This window comes from Serinus canaria, chromosome 15 (assembly GCF_022539315.1).
Source record: "Serinus canaria isolate serCan28SL12 chromosome 15, serCan2020, whole genome shotgun sequence".
NCBI classification, from domain to species: Eukaryota; Metazoa; Chordata; class Aves; order Passeriformes; family Fringillidae; genus Serinus; species Serinus canaria.
In genome coordinates, this window is record NC_066329.1 from 85444 (window position 1) to 107398 (window position 21955).

The window sequence follows — 21955 nt, forward strand, 5'->3', positions numbered from 1 at the left end:
GTTTTTTGGCACATGTGGAACATGTTATGGAGATTGTTTACCAAAGGTGATGGTTGATTGGATTGATTGGCCAGTTGGGTCAAAGCTGTGTTGTGGCTGTCTGCAGAGTCACAGGGATTTCTTGAGTAATTCTTTAGTATAGTTATAGTATAGTATCAGTGTAATATAGAATAGCTTAATAAAGCATTTCCTTCAGCCTTCTGAAATCATGGAGTCAGAGCACATTATTACCATGTTGGGGACTGCCCTGCATCAATAGAACTTCACGTTTTTATAGGCAAAATCGTTCACCCAGAACTTCTGTGTTTTACATTGCCTGAGAGACGCAATGCATCGCCATACACCATTAGATCCTGGATCCAAGATAGGGATTCAGCAGCTAATAAATTTATTTTTAGGGCAATCTAGGGAGATATCAGGTGGAAACTTCAGAAGCTCCAGGGATCAGTGGGAAGGAATTTGGAGGCCTTGCTGGATAAGGCATGGAGGGTTTTCAGCAATCAAGAAGGTTATAAGCAAGGGATGAGAAAGTTAATGCCAGTAGTAAAAGAGGAAGGCAAAGGAAGGTGGAGACAAGGACCACCTAGGCAAGGACCACCCCGGCTGGGCAAAGATCAATGTGCAAATTGCAGAAAATTTGGACACTGGAAAAACAACTGCCCTGAACAAAAAAGAAATGGAAGAGAGAACCAGGGAAAGGAGGTGGTGCTTGCTTGGACAAAAAATGACTGCAGGGGTCTGGGGGACCTTACCCCAGGGGATTCACTGGTTATAAAAATGAAACTGGGGAAGGAGGGAAAAGAGGTGGAATTTTTAGTGGACACAGGGGCAACATTTTCAGTTTTAAATAAAACTTTGGTGCCAGTGGGGAATGAATATGATAGGGTAGGGGGAGCAACTGGCCAATCTGAAATAGCATATTTTTGCAAGCCACTTAAATACAAATATGGAAAACAGTGGGGCATCCATAAATTCTCATACATGCCAAATTCCCTGCATTCGTTCCTAGGGAGAGATTTATTGGAGATGTTGGAGGCAACTATTTCATTTAAAAATTGAGAGGTTACTCTGGAAGTGAATGAGAAAAGATATGTAGAAGTGCTGAGTTTAATTTTGACAGCCATTAAAGCTAAAGAGGAAATTAGTAAGGAGATCCTGCATCAAGTGTTTCTGGGAGTATGAGCATCCAATGTACCAGGGAGGGTGAAAAATGCACCACCAATATAAATTAAGCTTAAGAGAGGAAAACAACTGGTTAGAATGAAACAGTATCCTTTGAGGAAGGAATTAGCCCAATAATTGAAATTCTTTTCAGCTGGGGTTATTGGAGTTCCAATCTGACTTCAACACTCCTATCCTCTCCACAAACCTATGCATCATACCCAGGTGTGCAGGATTTATGGGCTGTTAACAAGATAACTGAGGATCTCTACCCTGTGGTGGCTAACCTGTACACCTTGTTAACGTGTTCAACTTGGTTTACTGCTTTAGACTTGAAGGATGCCTTCATTTGCCTCCCTCTCCATGAAGCCAGCCATAAAATTTTTGCATTTGAGTGGCAAAATTCCAAAAGTGGACAAAAAACTCAGCTCACATGGACAGTCTTACCCCAAGGACCCAAGAACTTGCCCACCCTGTTTGGATAACAACTTGTGAAGGATTTGGAATCCTGGGAAGTTCCACCAGGAGAAGGGAAAATATTGCAGTATGTAGATGACATCCTAAGACCTACCCCTACAGAGGAAGGGTGCACGGCCTGGACAGTAAGCCTTCTTAACTTTTCGGGGCTTCAGGTGTGTAGAGTATCAAAGAAAAAACTCAGGTAGTAAAACAAAAGGTGATCTACCTGGGTTATGAGGTCAGTGCTGGACAACGGACTTTGGGTAAAGAATGCATAGAATCAATAAGCCAAACCCCAAAACCTCAAACAATAAAAGAACTGAGAACCTTCCTGGGCATGATGGGATGGTACAGACTATGGATTTACAACTGCAGAGTACTCATGAAACCTCTATATTCGCTCATTGCAAATGGAAGGAGAGTTCTCCAGTGGACACAGGAAGTCACACAGGCCTTTGGTCAACTGAAAAAGGCCCTCATGTCAGCTCCAGCTTTAGGACTTCCAGATGTGAGTAAACCATTATTTCTCTTCTCTCATGAGAAATAGGGAATTGCCCTGGGAATACTGGCAGAGGGCCTGGGCCCATACAGGAGGGGAGTTGCTTATCTTTCTAAACAGCTGGATGCAGCAGCCAAGGGATGGCCAGGTTGCCTCAGAGGCTGCAGTTGTACTGAACATTCAGAAAGCCCATAAGTTCACCCTAGGCCAGAAAATGACTGTGCTAGTGTCTCATACAGTATCCTCAGTACTGGAAACAAAGTGTGGCCACTGCCTCTCCTCATCATGGCTTCTGAAATATCAAGTTATCATGGTAGAACAGGATGATGTAGAGATAGTGGTAACTAACATTGTCAACACAGCCTCTTTTCTTAGTGGGAACCAAAGAGAGCCAATTCATCGTGACTGCCTGGAGACTATTGAAACCACTTTATCCAGTTGCTCAGACCTGAAGGATACTCCTTTGGATGATGCAGAAACCTGGTTCACCAATGGAAGCAGCTATTTTATCAATAGAAAATGACATGCTGGGTATGCAGTTACCATATCACGGGACCTAATCAAATTAGGACTGTTATCAGCAGGTACCTCTGCACAGAAGGCAGAAATAATTGACATGACCTGTGTATTAGAGTTATCAAAAGGAAAGAAAATAACCATTTATACAGATCCAAGATATACATTTGGAGTAGTGGATGCCCATGGGGCTATCTGGAAAGAAAAGGATCTGTTAAATATGCAAGGGAAGAACACCAAACGTGCACAAGAAATAATACAACTATTGGAAGCAGTCCAAATGCCTGAGAAGGTGGCAATCATGCACATTAAGGCACATCAGAAAGTGAGCTCAGAATTGGAATAGGGAAATGAGCTGGCAGACAGAGAGGCAAAAGAAGAGCAAAAGGTGAGGTAACAGTAGAAAGAGCCTTAATTCCTGATGGCCAAATCTCCCTAGAAGGTAATCCAGTGTATAATTAGAAGGATAGAAAGCTAATTGAGGATCAAAAGGGAACATATAACCAGGAAGGATGGGCTGTTACAGCAGAAAGGAAACTGGTTATCCCCTCCCATTTACTATGGCCATTAGTAAGAGAGGAACAGTGGAACATACACTTGGGAATTGATGCCTTGTATAATTATTTAATAGAAAGAATCACTGCCAGGAACTTATATGCCACTGTTACTCAAGTGGCCCGGTGTAGCCACAGCTCTCTTCATAGAGAGCAGACAGGCACAACTTCCCAAGGATATTTCCTGGGAGTTGCAGCAAGGAACCTCAGAAAAGGAGAAAACAATTCTTATCTCTATTCTCTGCTCCTGTTGTTTTGCACATGTGTTCGGAACACGTGTGTTTTGCACATGTGTTTTGCGAATGTGTTCGGAAGATTGTTTACCTGAAGGGATTTGGTAATTGGATTCTGGTGATGGTTGTCTATATTAATTAAGCAATCACTCGAAGCTGTGTCCTGGCTGTGGCAGACAGTCACGGGTTTTTCTTTTGTGTTCTTTAGTGTCTCTTTGTAGCATAGTATCTCTTTAATATAGTATAGTATAATGTAATATAGTATAGTTTAATAAAGCAATTGTTCAGCATTCTGAATCAATGGAGTCAAATGCCAATCATTCCCTGCGACAGGGGCACCCTGCATTCAACAGCCCAGCGGTATGAACTTTGCCTCAAGACTAACCCAAGAATGCCCCTAAACCGAACCTGCGCCAAATTGGAAAGGACCATGGACCCAGTCAGCAGTGGCAAATTGATTTTTTAGAATTACCAAGAAAAGGGGGGGTATCAATATTTATTGGAACTAACAGATACCTTTTCAGAATGGCCAGAGGCTTTCCCTACCAGGACTGCCAAAACCTGGCAGGTAAACCAAGGTGCTGTTGCAAGAAATAATACCATGCTTTGGAATTCCAGCCACAATATCCTCAGATAGGGGACCATATTTTATTTCTATAATAGTACAGCAGGTCAGTCAACTTCTGGGCATAGGCTGGGAATTTCACACGCCATACCATACCGAGTCAAGCAGCCAAGTTGAGAAAATGAGTTGTTTGATCAAACAACTGTGAGATCAGGACAGGAGGTTAATTTGCCTTGGCCACAGTTCCTACCACTAGCATTGCTGCAACTCCTGACTAAGCCCAGAACTAAAGAAAACCTGAGCCCCTTGGGAATGCTTTACAGGAGAACATATGGTGGGCAGAAAGGGGTATCCACCCAAAGTGGGGAAGAAAGACTAACTGCTTATATGGTAGCCCCAGGGAAGCAACTCAGAGAAATTGAAAAACCTGGCTGGAACTCAGAGCAGAGGGCTAGATGGACCAGTGCATGACATACAGCCTGGGGATTATGTGTATATCAAGTGTCTTACAGAAAAGACCTTGGAGCTGCAGTGGGAAGGACGGTTCCAAGTGCTTCTCACCACTTTCACTGTAATTAAGATCTAAGAGCAGAATGCCTGGATTCACCACTCTTGAGTAAAGAAAGTTCCTGAGGCTCCTTGGAGAGTTACACTGGGTGATGAACTAAGATTCACTCAAACAAAATGAGTATATTGCGGTCAAAAATGTTTAGCAATCTAGATTGCAGGAATTTAATCAAGAAAATTGTTTTGTTAGTGTCCTACGGTGACATTACGGTGCTTGCATCCCCAGTCTGGTGTTCTGTTTATGCTGGCTGTTATATTCTATGCCTTCAAGGCTGGCTCTCACAGCACAGGCGGGGAGAAGAAGAAGCATGGAGTTTCTTTATCAGCTGCACTCTCCCCCACAGTCTGCTGGAACACAGAACTCCACTGTTGTTGTCTGGGCAGACAGGGCAGAACACTGCACTCCTTTTGCTTTTTAGTTAGTTTAGCTAGCTGAGGCAGTCTGAGTTTTCCCTGGACTGTTTTTCTTTCCCTTTTCTTGGAACTGTTCAAACCTGCTCTGGACTGGGACCTGGGGAGCACTGAGAGCTTGCACTTTGTGGCCTACTAGGGTCTGCTTTGGGCAGCAGCCATTCCCAGTGCTGGAGGGACTGATAACAGAGTGACCGCCCCCAGAAGAGACTTTTCTGAATTTGTCCTCTCTTCAGAGTGGTGAATGAGTTTCGTCATCTGGTATTGTTCATTTCTTGTGCTGGGGAGTGCTTTGCCTGTTAAATAAACAGTTTTTTTCCACTTCTCTCCGAGGAAATTCTTTCCTAACCGTCTGGGGGGAGCAACCATGTGAGCTTGCTTTCTGGGGGGCCCCTTTGAAAAATTTCTCCCAAATTTGTCCTAAACCAGGACAGTTAGTAACCATAATTACAATCCTAGAACTAGAAAATACCTCTATCCAGGATACTGCTGAGCAGCCTTGGTCCCAAGCTTTTACTGGATGCACTGGATCCATTCTGATATAAAAAATCGAAACCTGTCAACTGTAGTCATGCAGAAAAACCAAGTATATGGAAGGCAAGAGTGGCAAAGACAAAGGTTATGGTCACTTCAAGGGACTATAGGAGAGGAAATCAGGATAGGATGTCAAATGATTAATGGAACAGATCATAGGAGAGCAATACAAATTAGTGTTTCAACCTCTCCCACAGGCAAACACCGGGAGGTTTGTAGTCCTTCAAGTGATTTAGACTGTTGGTATAACTTTACATTAGTACAGACCACTGAGGTGGTTTGTCTCTGGGCCCATGATACTATTGGGCTCACCTTGAAATTTAAAATTAATGCCACAGATGAGCCCATTACCCCAGCACAAACACAAATCACGCCACCTAGGCCTGAATCCAAAATTTATAAAATCGGCCCATATATAATAAGGAAGACAGGCCAACAGGAGTTGTTGTTTAATCCAGAATTATCTCTTAAGTGTGTTGAATTACTAATGCAAACTAACATCTCTGAAATTCAACCAGCCTGCTCTTCTTTCCTAAAGACATCCTTTGAGGGTTGGCCAACACAGTTGCAAAAGCAGGCATATACCAGAGGTAGAATGTGAAAGAGATCTGACTGGAATATTAGGGAAAGGGCTGAGAGTTCTAAATGGAATTGATTCAGAAATATTAGTGAATAAATTTGCCACTGCAACAAGTGATCTAACAAAATTAAAACAACCCTTCCAGTCATCTTTGTTAGCATTGGGAACCAGTTAGTGGAAGGTTTTAAAAACATTACCAAGTTTGAAAAAAGCGGAAGACCAAGACCATGGATTAATTATAGATGCACTTGCTATGGTTCAAGATAATGTGTCTCCAGCTTTTAGTTCTATAAAGGCACAATTATGGTTGCAATCAACAGCTTCAATTATAAGAGAAGGAAGTAAAGGAGCTTTTCCGATTGAGATTCGAAAAGCCGTTTGGGATAATGCTATGGATTTTGAAAATAAATCTCCATCTTGGTGGACTTTACTAAGCTTCACCTATGACTCAAGTGATAACATAGCTAATGCTTTTGTGCTCAATGTACACAACACCACAGTTTATGTTATTCATCCCATTATAACACTAGGACTAAATCAGTGCTCTACCCTTCAGAACACAAGACATGGGCATGAAGAGTAAATGAAAAATGGCAATCTGTGAATCTAGAATCTTGCATTACCTGGGAACAACAGGGTGATTGTGTTACTCTTCATTTGTGAGAGTAACACAATCAATGCTCAAGATATATGTCTTGATACCGAACAGGGTGTTTGTCTTTTTGAAATTCATCTGAATACTAGTCAAAGGACTGTGCTTGTATATATTGGTTAAGGTTGTGTGTGTTTGGGAACTGCATGCACTTTTGTATAAATAGACAAGAACAATGAACTTTACCTAGTGAGAATCATTTTCAACTTTGTATTTGTAACTTTGTTAAAATTTTAGGGTGTGACTTTCTGTATTTAGCATCAGTTGTATCTCACCAGCAAATTAAGTCTGACAATAAGATGTATCACAGGTTGTCACCCACACCAATTGGAACGAACATCACTCTAATTAGAAAATTAATTAAGCATCAAGACCTTGTCAAAATTCTAAAGAATATTCAGAAAACTGGAGAGAAAACTTTAATTACTGTCCATTGTGACGCAAAGGAAATAAACAAGGTTCTGCAAAAAGTAACAGAAGATGCAAGTCACAATTGGTGGGATTCATTTTTCGGATGGTCACCCACTGCAACTGGGATCCTAAATACATTATGTCACCCCATCATTGTTTTAATAATTGGTATAAGTTTAACACTGTCTTTTGTAATACATATTTGGAATTGGAGACTGTAAAAACAAATAGCAATATTAACCTCTTTATCCCAAGTACATGGTAAAGCATTAAAAAGACACATACCATAAGGATTGGAATTTATACTAAGTAAAAGAATTTACTACTTTATAAAAAACGGGGGACTGAAGCATGGGGTCAGAAACTAGAGGATATATATTAATCACAGAAATTAGAAGGTGTTGATTAAGAATAGGCACATAGATGATGGACATTGCTTAATATTTTCTACATCCTTAATTGTGTGAGAAAGAAAAGGAATACAGGAAAGGAATACGTGCAAAACAGCATGAAAGAATGCAAGGATACCTGATAAGGAGAAGGATGTTTATCAAGAACAGGATACAATATGCAAGGATACTGAGATAACAAGGCTCCTTGGGCCCCTGAAACCAGTTGAATCTGGACTCCTGGCTTGGACAGTGGCCAAAAAAATCAGTAAGCATGTGCAAGGCCGCAGGGTCAGAAGTCAGCCCTGAGAAAGACAACTTTACTTCATCCCCTACGACCCCTGAGACCCCCGAGACAACCACCAGAGACAACTGTGCACCCGCAAAGGACTGATAAGATGATTAGCATATGAAGCAGAGAGGGAGGGAAGCCAGGAAATAATCTATTGTGAAACTTGATGCATATGCGGCATATGCATATTCTAGGGGATAAAAGAAAACCGTGTGTGCAAGGGGTAAGCATGTCTTTGTAGAGATATCCCCATGCATCTGGCCAAATAAAAACATACCTACTTTAAAACTCATTTTGAGTTTTAGAGTCTCTTTCCATGTGTCAATTGAAGCCCTCTCTCTTTAGAGAAAAACAGTCATTTTAGAATATTTTTCTCCCAGAATTTGTGTCCAAACTGAGACTGATAGTCACAGGAGATGCTCTGTGTGATGAAACTTGCTTGCGTCTTTAATGGGGGAGTGTTTGGGTTTAGTATTTTTTCCTTTTGTTTCTTTCTCTCATGGAATTTTGTCCCATCTATCTCTAAGAAAATATGATTGGTACGTAAGAGATACAAAAGAAGTTACCAGACTCAGGGGGGAAGGGCACCTGGCTGCACTTCTCTTACCCTCTACTCCAAGAGGGTTTCTCTCAGAGGGCCAGAGATACTGAGAGAATTGGGCTGGGGAAAATGGGTTTGGGCACAGGTCCTAGCTCTCTTGCTTTCTCGGCTTTCAGAGGGCAAAGAGGCTGCAGTTGCTGTGGGAAGAATTTGCGACCACCACGGGGTTCAGTCTCCTGCTCCCTCCTACCATGTGGAGCTCTGCTCATAAGAATGGCTGTTGCACTGGGACCTTATTAGCACCCTTCCTCAGCGAACACAGGACCCTTCACCATCCGCTGAGGTGCCTCAGGGGAAACCCCAGGATACCTGAGCCCCTTGCCCCTCCATGGGAGCCTCTCCAGGCCCAGTTTGGGAGCCAGTCTGCTGCTGCTCAGCTCCTGCTGTGCCTCCGCTACTACTCCAGGGTTTTTTTTGCAAGACCGTAACCCCACACCCCCTGCCTGCCAAGACACACAGCAGCTCCTGCTACAGCTGCCTCTTGCTTGCTATCCCAGGTGAGCTTGTTCCTGCCATTTCAGCTTGCCACTTCCAAGGTTCCTGCTGAACACTGGGATCGGCTGCCCCTGGAGGTTTGTGGAGCAAGCCCTTTTTCCATCCCTTCCACCTGCATGTCAGCCATTACAATGTGAGAGAGTTGCCCGATCCCCACGTCACAGTGCCCGTGCCCGGCCCAGAGCAGCAGCGCCCCTGCCGGCTGTGCCCTGGACTGCACCAAAGGGGAAATGGCTGTGGCCGAGGGAGGCTGGCACTGGGGCTCTAGCTCTGCTTGTTGTTAATGCCACAGTGCTGTCTGTTTGCCTGTCCTAGGGTGACTGTTATCCCCATTCGTGTGTATGTAATTTATGCTGGATATTTTGTTCTGTGCCTTTAAGACTGGTGGAGTCAAGGTTTGTTTTGGGCCTCTTATCAGCCAGTCAGGCAGGACATCCAGATAGCACCAGTGCATGTTGCTGCTTTTTTGCTTTGTGCCCAGCTTTTTGCTTTCGCTCTTGCTTCTGCTTCGCTTCTGCTTTGCTTGCTCTTGCTTTTTCCCCCTCCTTGTCATTAGATAATTTAGCAAACAGTCCAAATTCCTTTCGGGACTGTTCCCCCCACCCGTTGGACCTGCTGACTGCTCCGCACTGGAATTTGGAACACCGAGAGAGAGTTTACACCTTGTGACTGCAGCAGCTGCCTCAGCGCCGGAGGGACTGATAACAGAGCAAACCCCCAGGAGAGACTTTCTGAATTTGTCATCTTTTTCAGAGCGGTGAAAGAGTGGTGTCTTCAGGTATTGTTCATTTTGTGTGCTGGGGGGTGCTGTGCTTGTCAAACAAACAGGTTCTTTCCACTTCTCTCCGAGGAATTCTTCCCGAACCGGTTGGGGGAGGGGCCGTGTGAGTTTGTTTTTGGAGAAGCCCTTTTTGGGGATTCTCTCCCAAATTTGCCCTAAACCAGGACATTGCCTTGGCATACATACTAGTAAAGAGCTGCTATTCCTTTTCCCACATCTTTGTCTGAAAGCCCCTTAATGTCAAAGTTAAAATAATTCCAAGGGAAGGGGGTGATTGTCACCGACATAGTTTATGAAAAATCCTTTACTTAGGAATTTTCCTCTCCTGAGAGCTAAGAGGTCTCAGGAACAAACTGTAAACAATTCTTATCTGCTGCTGTGGAATGCCACGGGAAAATCTCTGATTGGCCCCGTCGGACTGGGATAGTTGAGAGCCTATCACGGGGCACCTGCCCAGCGTCTCGGGCTGGGAGATTACATTCTTTTCGATTCTTAGGATAGCCTTGGTAGTGAAATCTCTAGCTTTATTCTTTTAGTATAGTTTTTATATCTTATATATCATATCATAATAAATCAAGCCTTCTGATGCATGGAGTCAACTGTCTCGTCTCTTCCCTCATCCTGAGACCCCAGAAAACCATCTAACAAATGGTGAACCTGAGTGAATAAAGGGACATCACCACAGAAGTGGCTTCTAGCCAGAAGCTGAAGAACTGAAGATCCTGAAATTGGACAGAGTTCACAGCCGAGGCTGGCCACAGAGAGAACCTTTTGGAAAGTCTCCGAGACAAGATGTCCGGGTGTCTTCGCGGCACAGAGCAGCCTGCTGAAGCCCAGAGCACACTGTCGCAAGGTAATGTTTACACTGCCCTTCCTAAAAATGCTGCCCTTCGTGCAAGGTGGGCTAAGATGTGGCAGAGGGTGCCTACGGAGGCGGAGGTTCCATTCTCTCCCTCAGAGGAGAAACTTATCGGCCTCTGGAGGAAATGGGGTTGGGAGGACAGCATTCCTATGCTAACGACACATTTCTATGAGTTTTTCCGGTGGGCAAAACACCATGGCTTTTTCTCTGATGTGCTGTATGCCTTTGACTCATATGTTTGGGAATGCATGGAATTCATTATCAGAGATCTTTTCTACGGGGCATTCGGCTTTCCTCAGATCTACCCGCATTTCAGAACTCTCTTCCCAGTTTTGAAACGGAAAGCTTTAGCATATCAGTGGATTGCAAATGCACGGGGCTTGTCTCCCTTCTCGCTGGAGCTGGAAAAAGGCAAGCCTGTCCAAATCCGCAGCCTGCAGTTTCCCATCCCCCCCGACTGGGCACGGGGGTCGACGCTTTGCCCGCGGCAGAAGACAAAATTTTTTCTGCGACCTTGGAGCAGGAGCCGACGGACTGCCTCCCCCCGCTCAGGGGGGAGGTGGGTTGGCTCTTTCACCTGAACCGGGGCCAAGGGCCCCGCCCTTGCCCGCCCTGGAAGAGGGGCCGGTCCCTGCAGCCCCTCCTGCGGGTCCGCCTCCGGCGGGGGTGGACCCATCGCCTCCAGCAGAGCTTGTCCGCGTTTCCGGGGCGAAAGTACCGCCTCCCGCGGCTTCGCCCGAGTTGCTAGGCGACACACTCGACAGCAGCGATGATCGACGGCAGCCCGTCCCGGAGTCGGGGCATGCAGCCCCTGTCCCTTCTCCTTCTGCATCGCAGCCGGCAATTGCGTTCACAGCGGTGCCGGCGGGGGTCGGTCCCACGCCGCGCACACCAGTCCCTCCCGCGCCCGACCCTCCAGCAGAGCCCGTGAGGGCTCTGACCGCGGCGACCACACCCCTGCCGCCCCCCGCGGCTGGCGCGCCGGGGGAGGGAGCGGAAATTGAGAGTCACCCAGCGGAACCGTCATCGGACCTGACCGTGGCGGCTGCCGCGGCGCCCGCCGCGGCGCCGGCAATCAGCCGGGACCTCCCCCCGAGGTTTCCGGGCTGTCCCGAGGCTGCCCCTGCGAGGGGAGCTGGGACAGGGGAAGGGGGTCCCGCCTTGCCCCTCCCTGGGGGGGGCTGTGGGTGGACAGCTGATCGCAGGCTCGGCCCGTCTGCTTGCTTTCAATCTCGGTGTTTTTTGCGGGCTGACCCTGGTCTGGTTCGGGGTTTCCCGCTGGGGGTTGGAATGCCTGACTCCCCCCGCGCGCCCTTGCAGCGTGGGGGAGGTGGCTCCTGAGCCTTCTGCCTCCGGTCCCCAGCCCGCAGGGGGTGGTGCCAAGGGGCAGAAAGAGGGAACACCTTCTGCATTTGCGATGCAGAGGAAGGAGAGACAGTGCAAAGGGAGCATCGCTCATCTGCTGTGGGGACAAAGCACCCCCACATCTGGGGTGTTGTTCCCTTGGAAAGCTTTTCTTCCCCAGCTGCTGGTCTGCATCAGTTCAGCGGGGCTGAAGCATTCGGTCACTCGTGCTGCCCGGATATCGGCAGCTGTGTGCCGGATTGAGAGAACACAGAGCCCGCTCTGCGGGCTGGGTTTGGGCCGTTTGGCTCGGTTCCCTGGGCCAGGGCCTCCCGGCCAGCGCCTGTTGGGTTTGGGGGCTTTAATTCCCCCTCCGGGACCTGGCCCACCGTTCTGTTAGCCGGGTCTGGGGTCCCTGTTCCCTCCACGGGGTGCAGGGCCCCCCGCAAACGGTGGCTGGTGGACCAGCCTGTTTGGGGCCATTGTCTGCTACTGCTCTTTCAAAAAAAAAAAAAAAAAGAAAAGAAAAAAAAAATTAAATAAAAAGGGTTGAAAGAGCTAGCAGCTCAGAAATTTTTGCAAGCCTGTTTCAGGACCAAAAGGGACTTTTCAGCACTGTCAAAGAAGAACATCTTCAGTTTGGACTTTTTCCTGAAACTCAGCTGTTTGGACTTGAAGCAATGACCTTTCCTTGGACTGTTTTTGCATTTTCTTCTATTTTAAGATTGTTTTGGTGATGTGATGGGAATTTGGTGTTTTGCAGGTGAAGGGTATCCCTGATGGTTCCACACCAGCATTTGATTGATCTTTTGATTGCATTTTCTTTTTAATTTACTAAAATAAGAAGGGTGAGATGTCACCAACATAGTTTATGAAAAATCCTTTACTTAGGAATTTTCCTCTCCTGAGAGGTCTCAGGAACAAACTGTAAACAATTCTTATCTGCTGCTGTGGAATGCCACGGGAAAATCTCTGATTGGCCCCGTCGGACTGTTTCCAGTTGAGAGCCTATCACGGGGCACCTGCCCAGCGTCTCGGGCTGGGAGATTACATTCTTTTTGATTCTTAGGATAGCCTTGGTAGTGAAATCTCTAGCTTTATTCTTTTAGTATAGTTTTTATATCTTATATATCATATCATAATAAATCAAGCCTTCTGATGCATGGAGACCGTCTCGTCTCTTCCCTCATCCTGAGACCCCAGAAAACCATGTAACAGGTGATAGTCTCCATTCCAAGGGATGTTCCTGCCTTCCTTGGCAGACACCAAGGCAGACACCTTGGCAGACACTTGTCTTTCAAACCAAGACAAGGTGAAAGCTCTGGTTGAGACATAAAAAGTGCTTCAAGAAGTGCTCCAAAAGGACAGGAAACACACAGTCCTCATTTCCTTGGTAAGAAGCAACTCTAAGAGGAACTCTTAGAGACAATTAACACCTCCAAAACTGCACACACACACCCCTCAGTGTTCTCCATTTCTAAAAAAGATCAGTGTTACACCTCTGCAGAGCTGTGCACACAGGACATCCTCTCCATTTCCACAGCATTTTAGTCCACAGCAACTACCAAGAATTGGCCAATTTCCCAGACTCTACTTTCCTGCAGGCGAGAACGTCAGTCATCTGCTGCTCCTGCTGCTCTCGGAAGCAGATGCAAAGGGAATGTGGCAGAGAGCTTGAAGGAAAAATGCAGGCTCCCCAGAAGAAGTGAGCTGGCATGAAGTATCCAGCTGACAGCTCTGGGAGAAATTTCAACTATGGAATGTATAAAGAAGGGATTAGGCTGGCATAATGAGGGGGACGGGAATGTTGTGCAAAATGAAACTCATGTCCTTAGTTATTTCTGCTGTAAGAAACAGATGAAACTGAAGAGGAAGATTTAGGGGAACATCTGAGGCATCAAGAGGCTTAAATGCAGGACGGAGGTGTCATGACAGGGTTACAGGCAGGGGATGGGTTTTTCATGGCAGCTGGAATGACCTTCAAGATGTGATAGGGGCATCCCTGTGTGATACCAGGGAAGAACATCCATGAGAGTAGTATGTGGTGCAGAGCTGTGGGGCAGTCTCCACCCCTGATCTCCACCCCTAATTTTAAGAGCTCAACAGGAAATGCCCTGAACCAGTTGATAAAGCTTTGGAGTATACCCCACTTGGAGCCAGGAGTTTGGATCCCCTCTGGAGGTATTCTGAGACTATGGGTTTTAGAGGTGTTACTAAAACCTGATGTTACACACAGACTTGCTTAACAAATTTACAGAAACAAAATCAAGAAAAACAAAAAAGCAGCTGCAGAGCATTTTCCAAAAGAGTTTGAGAATGAAATTTTTTTTTTACTGGCACTTAAAAGTTCTTGGCTTGTCTTCCTAGCAAAAACCTTAGTAGAAGATCAAAAAAATTAAATGCATTGAAAAACAATAGTTAAAATTGGAAATGAGAAGTTCCACAAAACAGAGGGGGAAAAAACAAACCTCAAAACAATTGCACTTTCCTAACATGGGAGAAGTAGGAAATCAAACTCTTCCAGGAAGCTCAAGAACTATGTAAGAACAGTTAGCCCCATACTGGTGCCCAATGGATGTCAGAAATTAAAGCCTACGTGCAGCAGCAGCTCTGAACTGCAATATAACAAAATCTCCTTCTTTAGAATGTCTGCTGTCTCTTGGGAAGGACAAAGACTACTTTCACCTTAATAAAAAATGCATCTTCTCCAGATTAATTTCATCAGAAACTGTAGTGTATCATCACAACTAATAAACCTCCAATATGTGTGAGGAAATGGAGACTGGTAGAACCTGTTCCTTTGCTTAAGGAATGCTGCCCCTTTGTGCAGGAAGGTGTATGAGGAGAGGGGAATACTCCTTACCTTTCACGTGGGATGTCAGGCCCAGATTCTGGACAGAAGCAGTCTCACCATGTGCTGTGACAAGCACCTGGAATTCAGGTAATAAGCAAAAGCCCTCCCCCTCTTCTGTGTTGCATAGAAACTTGGGAGTTCTTCAGGATTATAAACAATTAGCGCCAAAGATTTTTGGTGCAAGATATTTAATTTGGAAGGGTTTGCTGCAAAACATCTATTAGACATCCACGTGTCAATTCCCAGGGTCCATCCCACCTGACTTCCCTGGTAGTGGGTACCTCTTGCTTTACACCATGTTTACAACCATCTGGCTTTGCAGGGGACTTGAGTACACAGACACTTTATCCTAGCAGACCTGAGAAGCTGCTGGCCAGCTGACAAGCTCTGATTGAATCCCCTTGGCCACAAGCGGCCTACCTGGAGTTGGCTGCAGCTGAAAGATAAGAGACAGGTGTTTTCCTTGCTGCAGGCACAGGGCCAGATGCCAATTAGCGGTGTAGGGCTCCAAAGGCTCCAAAGAGCGCCCCTCTAATAATTAGAAATCTCTAATAATAAAATTACCTGGTAGAGCAAATTGATCAAAGCAACACAAAACTGAGGGGGTGAAAATAGAACAGGGGTCATTTTATTGTCAGGTGGACGAGGAGTTCTTCTGATGCTGTACTTATGTCCCAAAGAAACAGCAGCAGAAGTGAGTGATAAAGTGACTGCAAGCAGAGAACCCAAACACCAGCATTCTTCGTCTGATGCTCACAGCGCACTGTGAGCAGACCAGGAGGTGATCCTCTTCTAGAAGGACCTCAGCCTCTTAGCTGTAACCACAGAGGCAGTTTCACCCACTTGCAGAAACCTCCTGTTCAGGAAGCTCACTGCAGGCGCCAGTGCCAAATTTCTGAGTTCCACCAATGTTCCATCCCCTCTACTCATACTCATACAAGGACATCTCCTTTCTATAGCTCCAATTCATGGCTTGCCTTTCTCTACCTCAAGTTCAGTATCTTCCACAAAAAAAGCCTGACCCCCTCTGCCACAACCCAAGGCTTATTTTTTAATTACTGCCAGGTTCTTGCTGGAGAACCGGTAAGATAAGCAGGGTGCTCTGAGCTCCCAGGTATAGCATATGAATATACTTGAGTTGCAAAAGGGGTACTCACACTTCTACATCACTAAAAACACCCATTGTATCAGGCACAGTTCCCATTTCTTTTAAAAATAAATATTTATAAACAAAAGGAAGAGATTCAGAGAACTACAAAGTTAAAAATTTTCCAGCCAACAGCACAAATGTTTCTCATGTACAGTCACAGGAACAAGTTGTACACCAACATGAGCACTGTCTACAAAACTCTCTCCTCATCAGCTGCCTCAGTCCACCTGCACAGAGATCCACATCTCCCTTTGCAGCAGCCAGCTCTTCCACGACTTTTACTGGAGCTGCTCAGTCTCCTTTCATGATCAAGTCCTCAATATATGCATCCAGTTCATCATCTGTATTAATATCAATGTCCTGAAACCAAAGCAACAAGGAATACCAGTGAGAAGTGAATACTGAGAAAAGAGGAGCCAGAGCAGCTTAGCACTCTCTGTTACATCTGGCCTGCTCAACCTTTATGCTCCAACCTAAAGCACCCTCCAGCTGCTGACAGCTTGCAGTGACAGCACCCCTAGAATTCCCTGCCAGCATCCCAAAGACAACACAGGAAACCCATCAGCACCTGACACTCAAACAACACACTCAAGTGATGGATTGACTGTACTGATTTTGGTCAAGGCAGATTTGTTGGGGTTCTTTTAATATGTTTCCCTAACAGGGTGAAACTGCTTCCAGATGCTTTCAGTAGCCTTTCCAGGTTGATCCTGATTTTATTAAAGTAGTTTTTTAGTTTAGAGTTAGTTTATTTATTTAAATGTTTGAATTATATATTTTCTATTTTAATTTAATAGTATAACTAATATATCAATTTCACCACAATACTTTTTTATGTTGTTTGTTTAAAGGTTTGCATTTCTATATGTGCAGTTCAGAATCTGCCCAAGAATGTGGCAAAAATTCCCTGATGAGCACTACCTATGCCTGGGGAAATTCTCAAGCAGCCTCACAGCAGAGAACAAACAGAACCAGTGCATTACATACACACCGTGAGAAATCATTCTGTGAGAATTAACACATATCAGACTCTCAGGGCTTGGATCCCAAGTGTGGGCAGTGACAGCCAAGCCGTTCCCAACTGAGGAAGTAGGAGCCCAGTGAGACACTGGAGTGAAACACTTGTAATGCCTGGAGGGGATGAGCCAGGCGGCTACTCTGAGACAGCTCTGGGTTTGCTGCTACTCCTTACCCACCTCCTGCACTTTCTGCAGAAGGGCCATGATATTAGTCCTCAACTTCTGCAGTTTCTCCTCTGTTTCCCTCAGCTTCCTTTCTAAGTTCCGGAGGTTTTCCTCACAGGCTTTGGCCCGGGCATCGGCACGTGTCTGATATGAATTGCACAGGTTCTGCAGACCCACCTCATATTGCTTAAAATATTCTTTCTGTAGTAGACAAAATACAACAGATATCACCTTAAGAGAAAGCATCAAGCATCACAAAAACATGAGCAGTCACAGGCTGTAGAAGATCCAAACTTCTGGCCTCCATGATCAAATCCTCCCTGCAGTGTGCCCCTGCACACTCTGCCAACGCTCGTATTTACATATGATTTGCCTACACCAGCCAGCACAGAATTTACACAGCTTTTCATGTTCTTCCAATACCAGAACTGCCCCCAAAGCTGCCTGAATTTGGATTAAGGGTGCAGTGTACTTTAAAAAGCATGAACCCACAGGTGTGCTGCAGGCCTGATATTGCCTGTAAACTGTGAGTATCCTTGGTACAGATCACCCAGACATCACAGCCTCTCACTGCAAGGTAGGGACAGCTACACTAACCAAAAGCCCCAGACATAACCAAGGTGTCCTGTGGAAGAAGCAGGAATAGCAACTCCAGCAAATGGCAACAGATGCCTGAGTTAAGAGAAGGGGAGGAGACGAGAAAGTCAATACATGCACTGCGAGTCTGGGAGTGCAAAACAGAACTGGCTTTGGTCATCTGCTCATCTGCAGGTGGCTTTTTACATGTGCCTCCTTGGAAAGGTCTCGCTTGGTGGTATGTTGGAGAAGGAACAATAAGAGAGGCCAGTTCCCTTGTCCTGCATTCCAGCCAGCACTGGTACCAGGTAACATTCCTCCCAGTACCAGGCTGCTGGTGGAAGCTCAGTCCCACCTGTCCTGTGCTCAAATAAACAGAGGTCAAAAGTCTTATAGTGAGCATCTGACTTACTGCCAGTCAATCTGCTCTCCCGGGGAAGTGGGAAGGGGTTTAGTTCCATGTTCTCTCACACTAAAGTAAATGGCCCATAAAGGGATTGAATCCACACTAACGTTGTGGGCTCAAACCCTGTATGGGCCATTTACCTAAGAGTTCGGCTCAATGATCCTTGTGGCTTCCTTCCAAATCAGAATATTCTGTGAATCTGGGGATAATTATTTGTTATTATTTATAATTTTTAAGATTGTCTCCAGGTAAGTTATAAGGCTGGGTGCAAAACAAACAGATATGTCTACCTCTTGCTTCTACAAACCTGTAACCTGGTTCTCTTTTTTAGAAGTTTAATAGCAATGGTTAAGAATTTAAGATAGTAGCAGCCAACAGCATTCCCACACACATGCATGGTAATTAGAAAAATCCTCAGACAACTCTTACAAGACTCAAGGAATCTCTCAGAGCTCTCATTCTTTTCCTCAGCTATCTTAGTCTGTCAAGGATCCAAATTATTTTTTCAAGAGTGCGCTACTGCATTAGCAAGACGCACATTTGCCACAAGAATGGAATATGTGTGGGGAAAACACATAAACTTACTTTTCCAGAAGTACTGAACTCACCAAGGGAAATGCCAACAACCCTTCTGAGCTCATGGAACTCAGCTCATTCTTGGAGACTGGAAAACTTGGAGGCAAGAAGTATCGCAAACAATTCCTGTGCAGGAAAACAAAATGCAAAGCCAGAGCTGGGAGTTTAACAGACTGAAGCAATCAGACTGCAAAGCTCACAAGCTCTGCAGTGAACCTACCGAAGCATCTGGACTAATAAGTCAACTGTTTCTTGGCTGCTGCTGGGACCAGTGGTGTCAGGCTCGATTCTGATGCAATCCGAGGTAGAAGGTTCAGCCATGACCACCTCCTCTTCCTGCTGTGTGTCTGGAGCCTGGTACTCAGGAGAGGGAGGCTTCATAAGCCTTACATCCTCACTGCCCTTCTCTACCCTGAGAAAAAGTATTAAGGGAACATCAGGAATCTTTTTTTACATTGGACATACCTGAAACACCTGAAACATCAGAACCTGCACCCAAGTGTCACACAGTACCTCTAGACACACAACAGCTGCCTCCAGGGCAGGCATCAGAGTGACAGATGGATGGAGTCTGTCATACCCATTCCTTATGAAGCCCTGGACAGTCTTGACCTCACATGTTTCCTGACATGACAGCAGCGTATTTGTCTTCAGGATCTATGGCAATAAAACAGGCCTTTCCTCCCCCCCCCAAAAAAAAACAAGCCTCCAAAATTCAGTAGCTCAAGATAGTTACCAGCGATCCCTTGGTGTGGTGTCTGTAGGGACATAATCAAACTTCACCTTCCACCGGATTGCATGCCTGACCCTTTCCACAGCTGTGACACGGCCTGTGAACCATTCTTTGTTCACACGCACTTCCACGTGCAGCCCCTTATCTGTGAGGGGGAAGCAAAGGTGTTTGTAAACATTCAGCTGCTGGAAAGGTCACTCTACAGGAGCTCTAGAGATTCAGGCACCTCAGCAAGGAGCACACCTGAACCTGTGACAATGCCCTCAAACAGTTTGGACACCATCAAAACACAATGGGCACACAGGTTAGCTCCTGCTGAGAAACATGAAGATGGCATGGAAATGAGCTAGCAATTCCAGATGGAAGGTTTCTCCTGTACTCCAAACTGTTTGACATTGGCATTATAGCCTCATGATGTGCTCATGACAGGGACAATTTGCCACATGTCCCTAGTGGGCCACTTTCCAGACAGCTCCCTGGAGGCATGCTGAAAAGACGCCCTGCTCTGGCAGATAGTGCAGTACCACCCCAGCTATCACCTTTCCTGGGATCTCCCAGTCACTCTTCTCTCACAGCAGTGCAGATCTGGATACAGTCCTGAGCATTTTCAGCTGGCATGGCCACATGATCCACTCAGGATGGGTGAATATGCCATCAGCTACACCCTGCAGCACAGCCCCACCCTTGACAACATGACACAACCATTGATCACAGACCTTTCCATGCCACAATTGCCACTGGTCTAATCAAAGGATTATCAGCCAAAATTTTTCATGCAAGTTAGAGTAATCTTGGGGTTTGGAATTCAAATCTACACTATTTTATTTTAAAATCTCATTAATGAAAGCACACGTTGAACTGGTACAACAGTTCTTTTTTACGTCAGATACTGGCAGCCCAAGGGCTCATTTCTCACCTTTCTGTGCTTTCTTCAGTTCCAACAACTCTTCCTCTCCAGCACTGTCTGTGAGCTGTGAGCAGAGAGAGCTCAAATTAGTCACCTCCCACCAAGATTATAAACACCTGACAAATACCTTCTGCTGGGTAAACCAGCACTCTTACCTCAACCACCACCTCACTGGAATCCTTCTCTTCTTTCACTGCCAAAAATTTTCCTCGTTTTGTCCTCTCCTTTTTGGGCTCACCCTCCTCCTCAGACCCATCCTCTGGGATGTTCAAGGCCCGCTTTCGAGTGCTGGAGGCCTGAAGGAAGCAAACAGGCTCTAGCTATTAATTCCAGCCTGCTTCCAACCAAAACCTTCTTGCAGCCAAGTTAAAAAACACAAAAAAACCCACCCCCATCCCAAAACAAAAAAAAAACCCCAACATCCAGTATTTAATTTGGTAGTTAATGAGCTTTTCTGGAAGGTTTTAGAGGTGCTACATCATCATGCAAACACTCACCCCACCACTCCACGCACTTTTTTTTCCCCGGGGAAACAATCTGATCTAACAGGAAAGAGGTAAGACCAGTCTTCTTAAGGGGTGTAAATGGCACCCAAACCCAAGAGTAAAGTAGAAGTTCTCTTGTCCTGTGCAGTGCCCACAGTGCACATATCACAATACAGAACAAACAGGCTTACAGGACAGTCGGTGAGGAGCTGAGGGGTTTCATCCCATTGATTCTTACCTGTAAACATCTGCCAGAGGCAGATTTCCTTACTGCTGGCACCTTGGCTGCTTTTGGATTGGGTGTCTCACGTGAGCTTTTGGGGCTCTGTTGGCCAGAGAGTGACTTCATGCTTGTACCTGGTTTGGCAAGAGTTTTTAAAGTGCTGTTAGACTTCCCAGCTGTCACAGTGTGATGATGCATCCTGGAAGTGCTGGCCTCCTCCTTGAAGAGCATGCTGGCTAGCTTGGAGGAGCTGGTATTTGGACGCTCTGAAGAGCTCTTTTTCAGCTGAGTGCAGGACTTGTTAGGAGGTGAAGATCCTGGTGGCCTGCTGGGAGCATTCTTGATTACATCAGGCAGAGGAGGAGATCGTGGGCGCTGAGTTCGGGTGTGCTGAAACAAAGGAGGGTAGAAAGAGAGGAAGGGTAGAGGAGTGGGGAACTGCTGTTCAGAACAGCTAAGGAAGCATAAAAGAGTGAAAAGGCTACAGCAGGATCCCATTTACCTCCCTTGAAGGCCGTGTAGTCACTTCCAGAGGCAGTTTCTTTAAGTCAGCCTGAGATAGAATTGGAGTGGTTTTCTACAAAAAACAACAACAAAAAAACAAAACAAAAACCCAATCACAAAACCAAACAAACAAAAACAAAAATCCAAAACCAAACAAAACAACAACAAAAAATCAGAAAGTTCATGTTTACAAGCTACCAGGGGCTGCCTGAACCCATCCCAAGCAGTTTTCCAGGCTAAATCAAACAATTATATGATGTGTTCTGTGTTCTTCAAGAGACATCCCTTCAGCTGTCATTTCCATTTTCCCAACAGAAAATGCAAGCTGAGGTGGTCAATTTCTGTTATTACAACAGCCCCAGCCCTATGAAGGAGCATAGATGGTTTCAGACTCAGCAGCAGTCCTTTGCACAAGGAAGTCCATCACACCTGCTCTGCTTAGCTGGAGACC

The 21955-nt window shown here is 45.7% G+C and overlaps 1 protein-coding gene across 18 annotated transcripts in view; it reads right to left on the bottom strand.

Moving 5' to 3' along the window:
• Window positions 1-15366: 15366 nt before the first annotated feature.
• The window catches only part of MORC2 (MORC family CW-type zinc finger 2), a 49445-nt gene continuing 42856 nt past the window's right edge, over window positions 15367-21955 (bottom strand). For 17 of the 18 annotated variants that reach the window (XM_050980359.1, XM_050980358.1, XM_030230075.2 and 14 more), the window contains 9 exons: window positions 21503-21577; window positions 21016-21390; window positions 20448-20588; window positions 20302-20356; window positions 19389-19530; window positions 18873-19064; window positions 18685-18778; window positions 17107-17295; window positions 15367-16270 (listed from right to left, as the gene is read on the bottom strand). In XM_050980359.1, coding sequence (XP_050836316.1) covers window positions 16202-16270; window positions 17107-17295; window positions 18685-18778; window positions 18873-19064; window positions 19389-19530; window positions 20302-20356; window positions 20448-20588; window positions 21016-21390; window positions 21503-21577 — 1332 coding nt within the window. In that variant the 3' untranslated portion in view covers window positions 15367-16201. Of the gene's footprint in view, window positions 16271-17106; window positions 17296-18661; window positions 18779-18872; window positions 19065-19388; window positions 19531-20301; window positions 20357-20447; window positions 20589-21015; window positions 21391-21502; window positions 21578-21955 lie in introns of all 18 variants that reach the window. The other variant, XR_007778887.1, reaches the window with a different exon arrangement.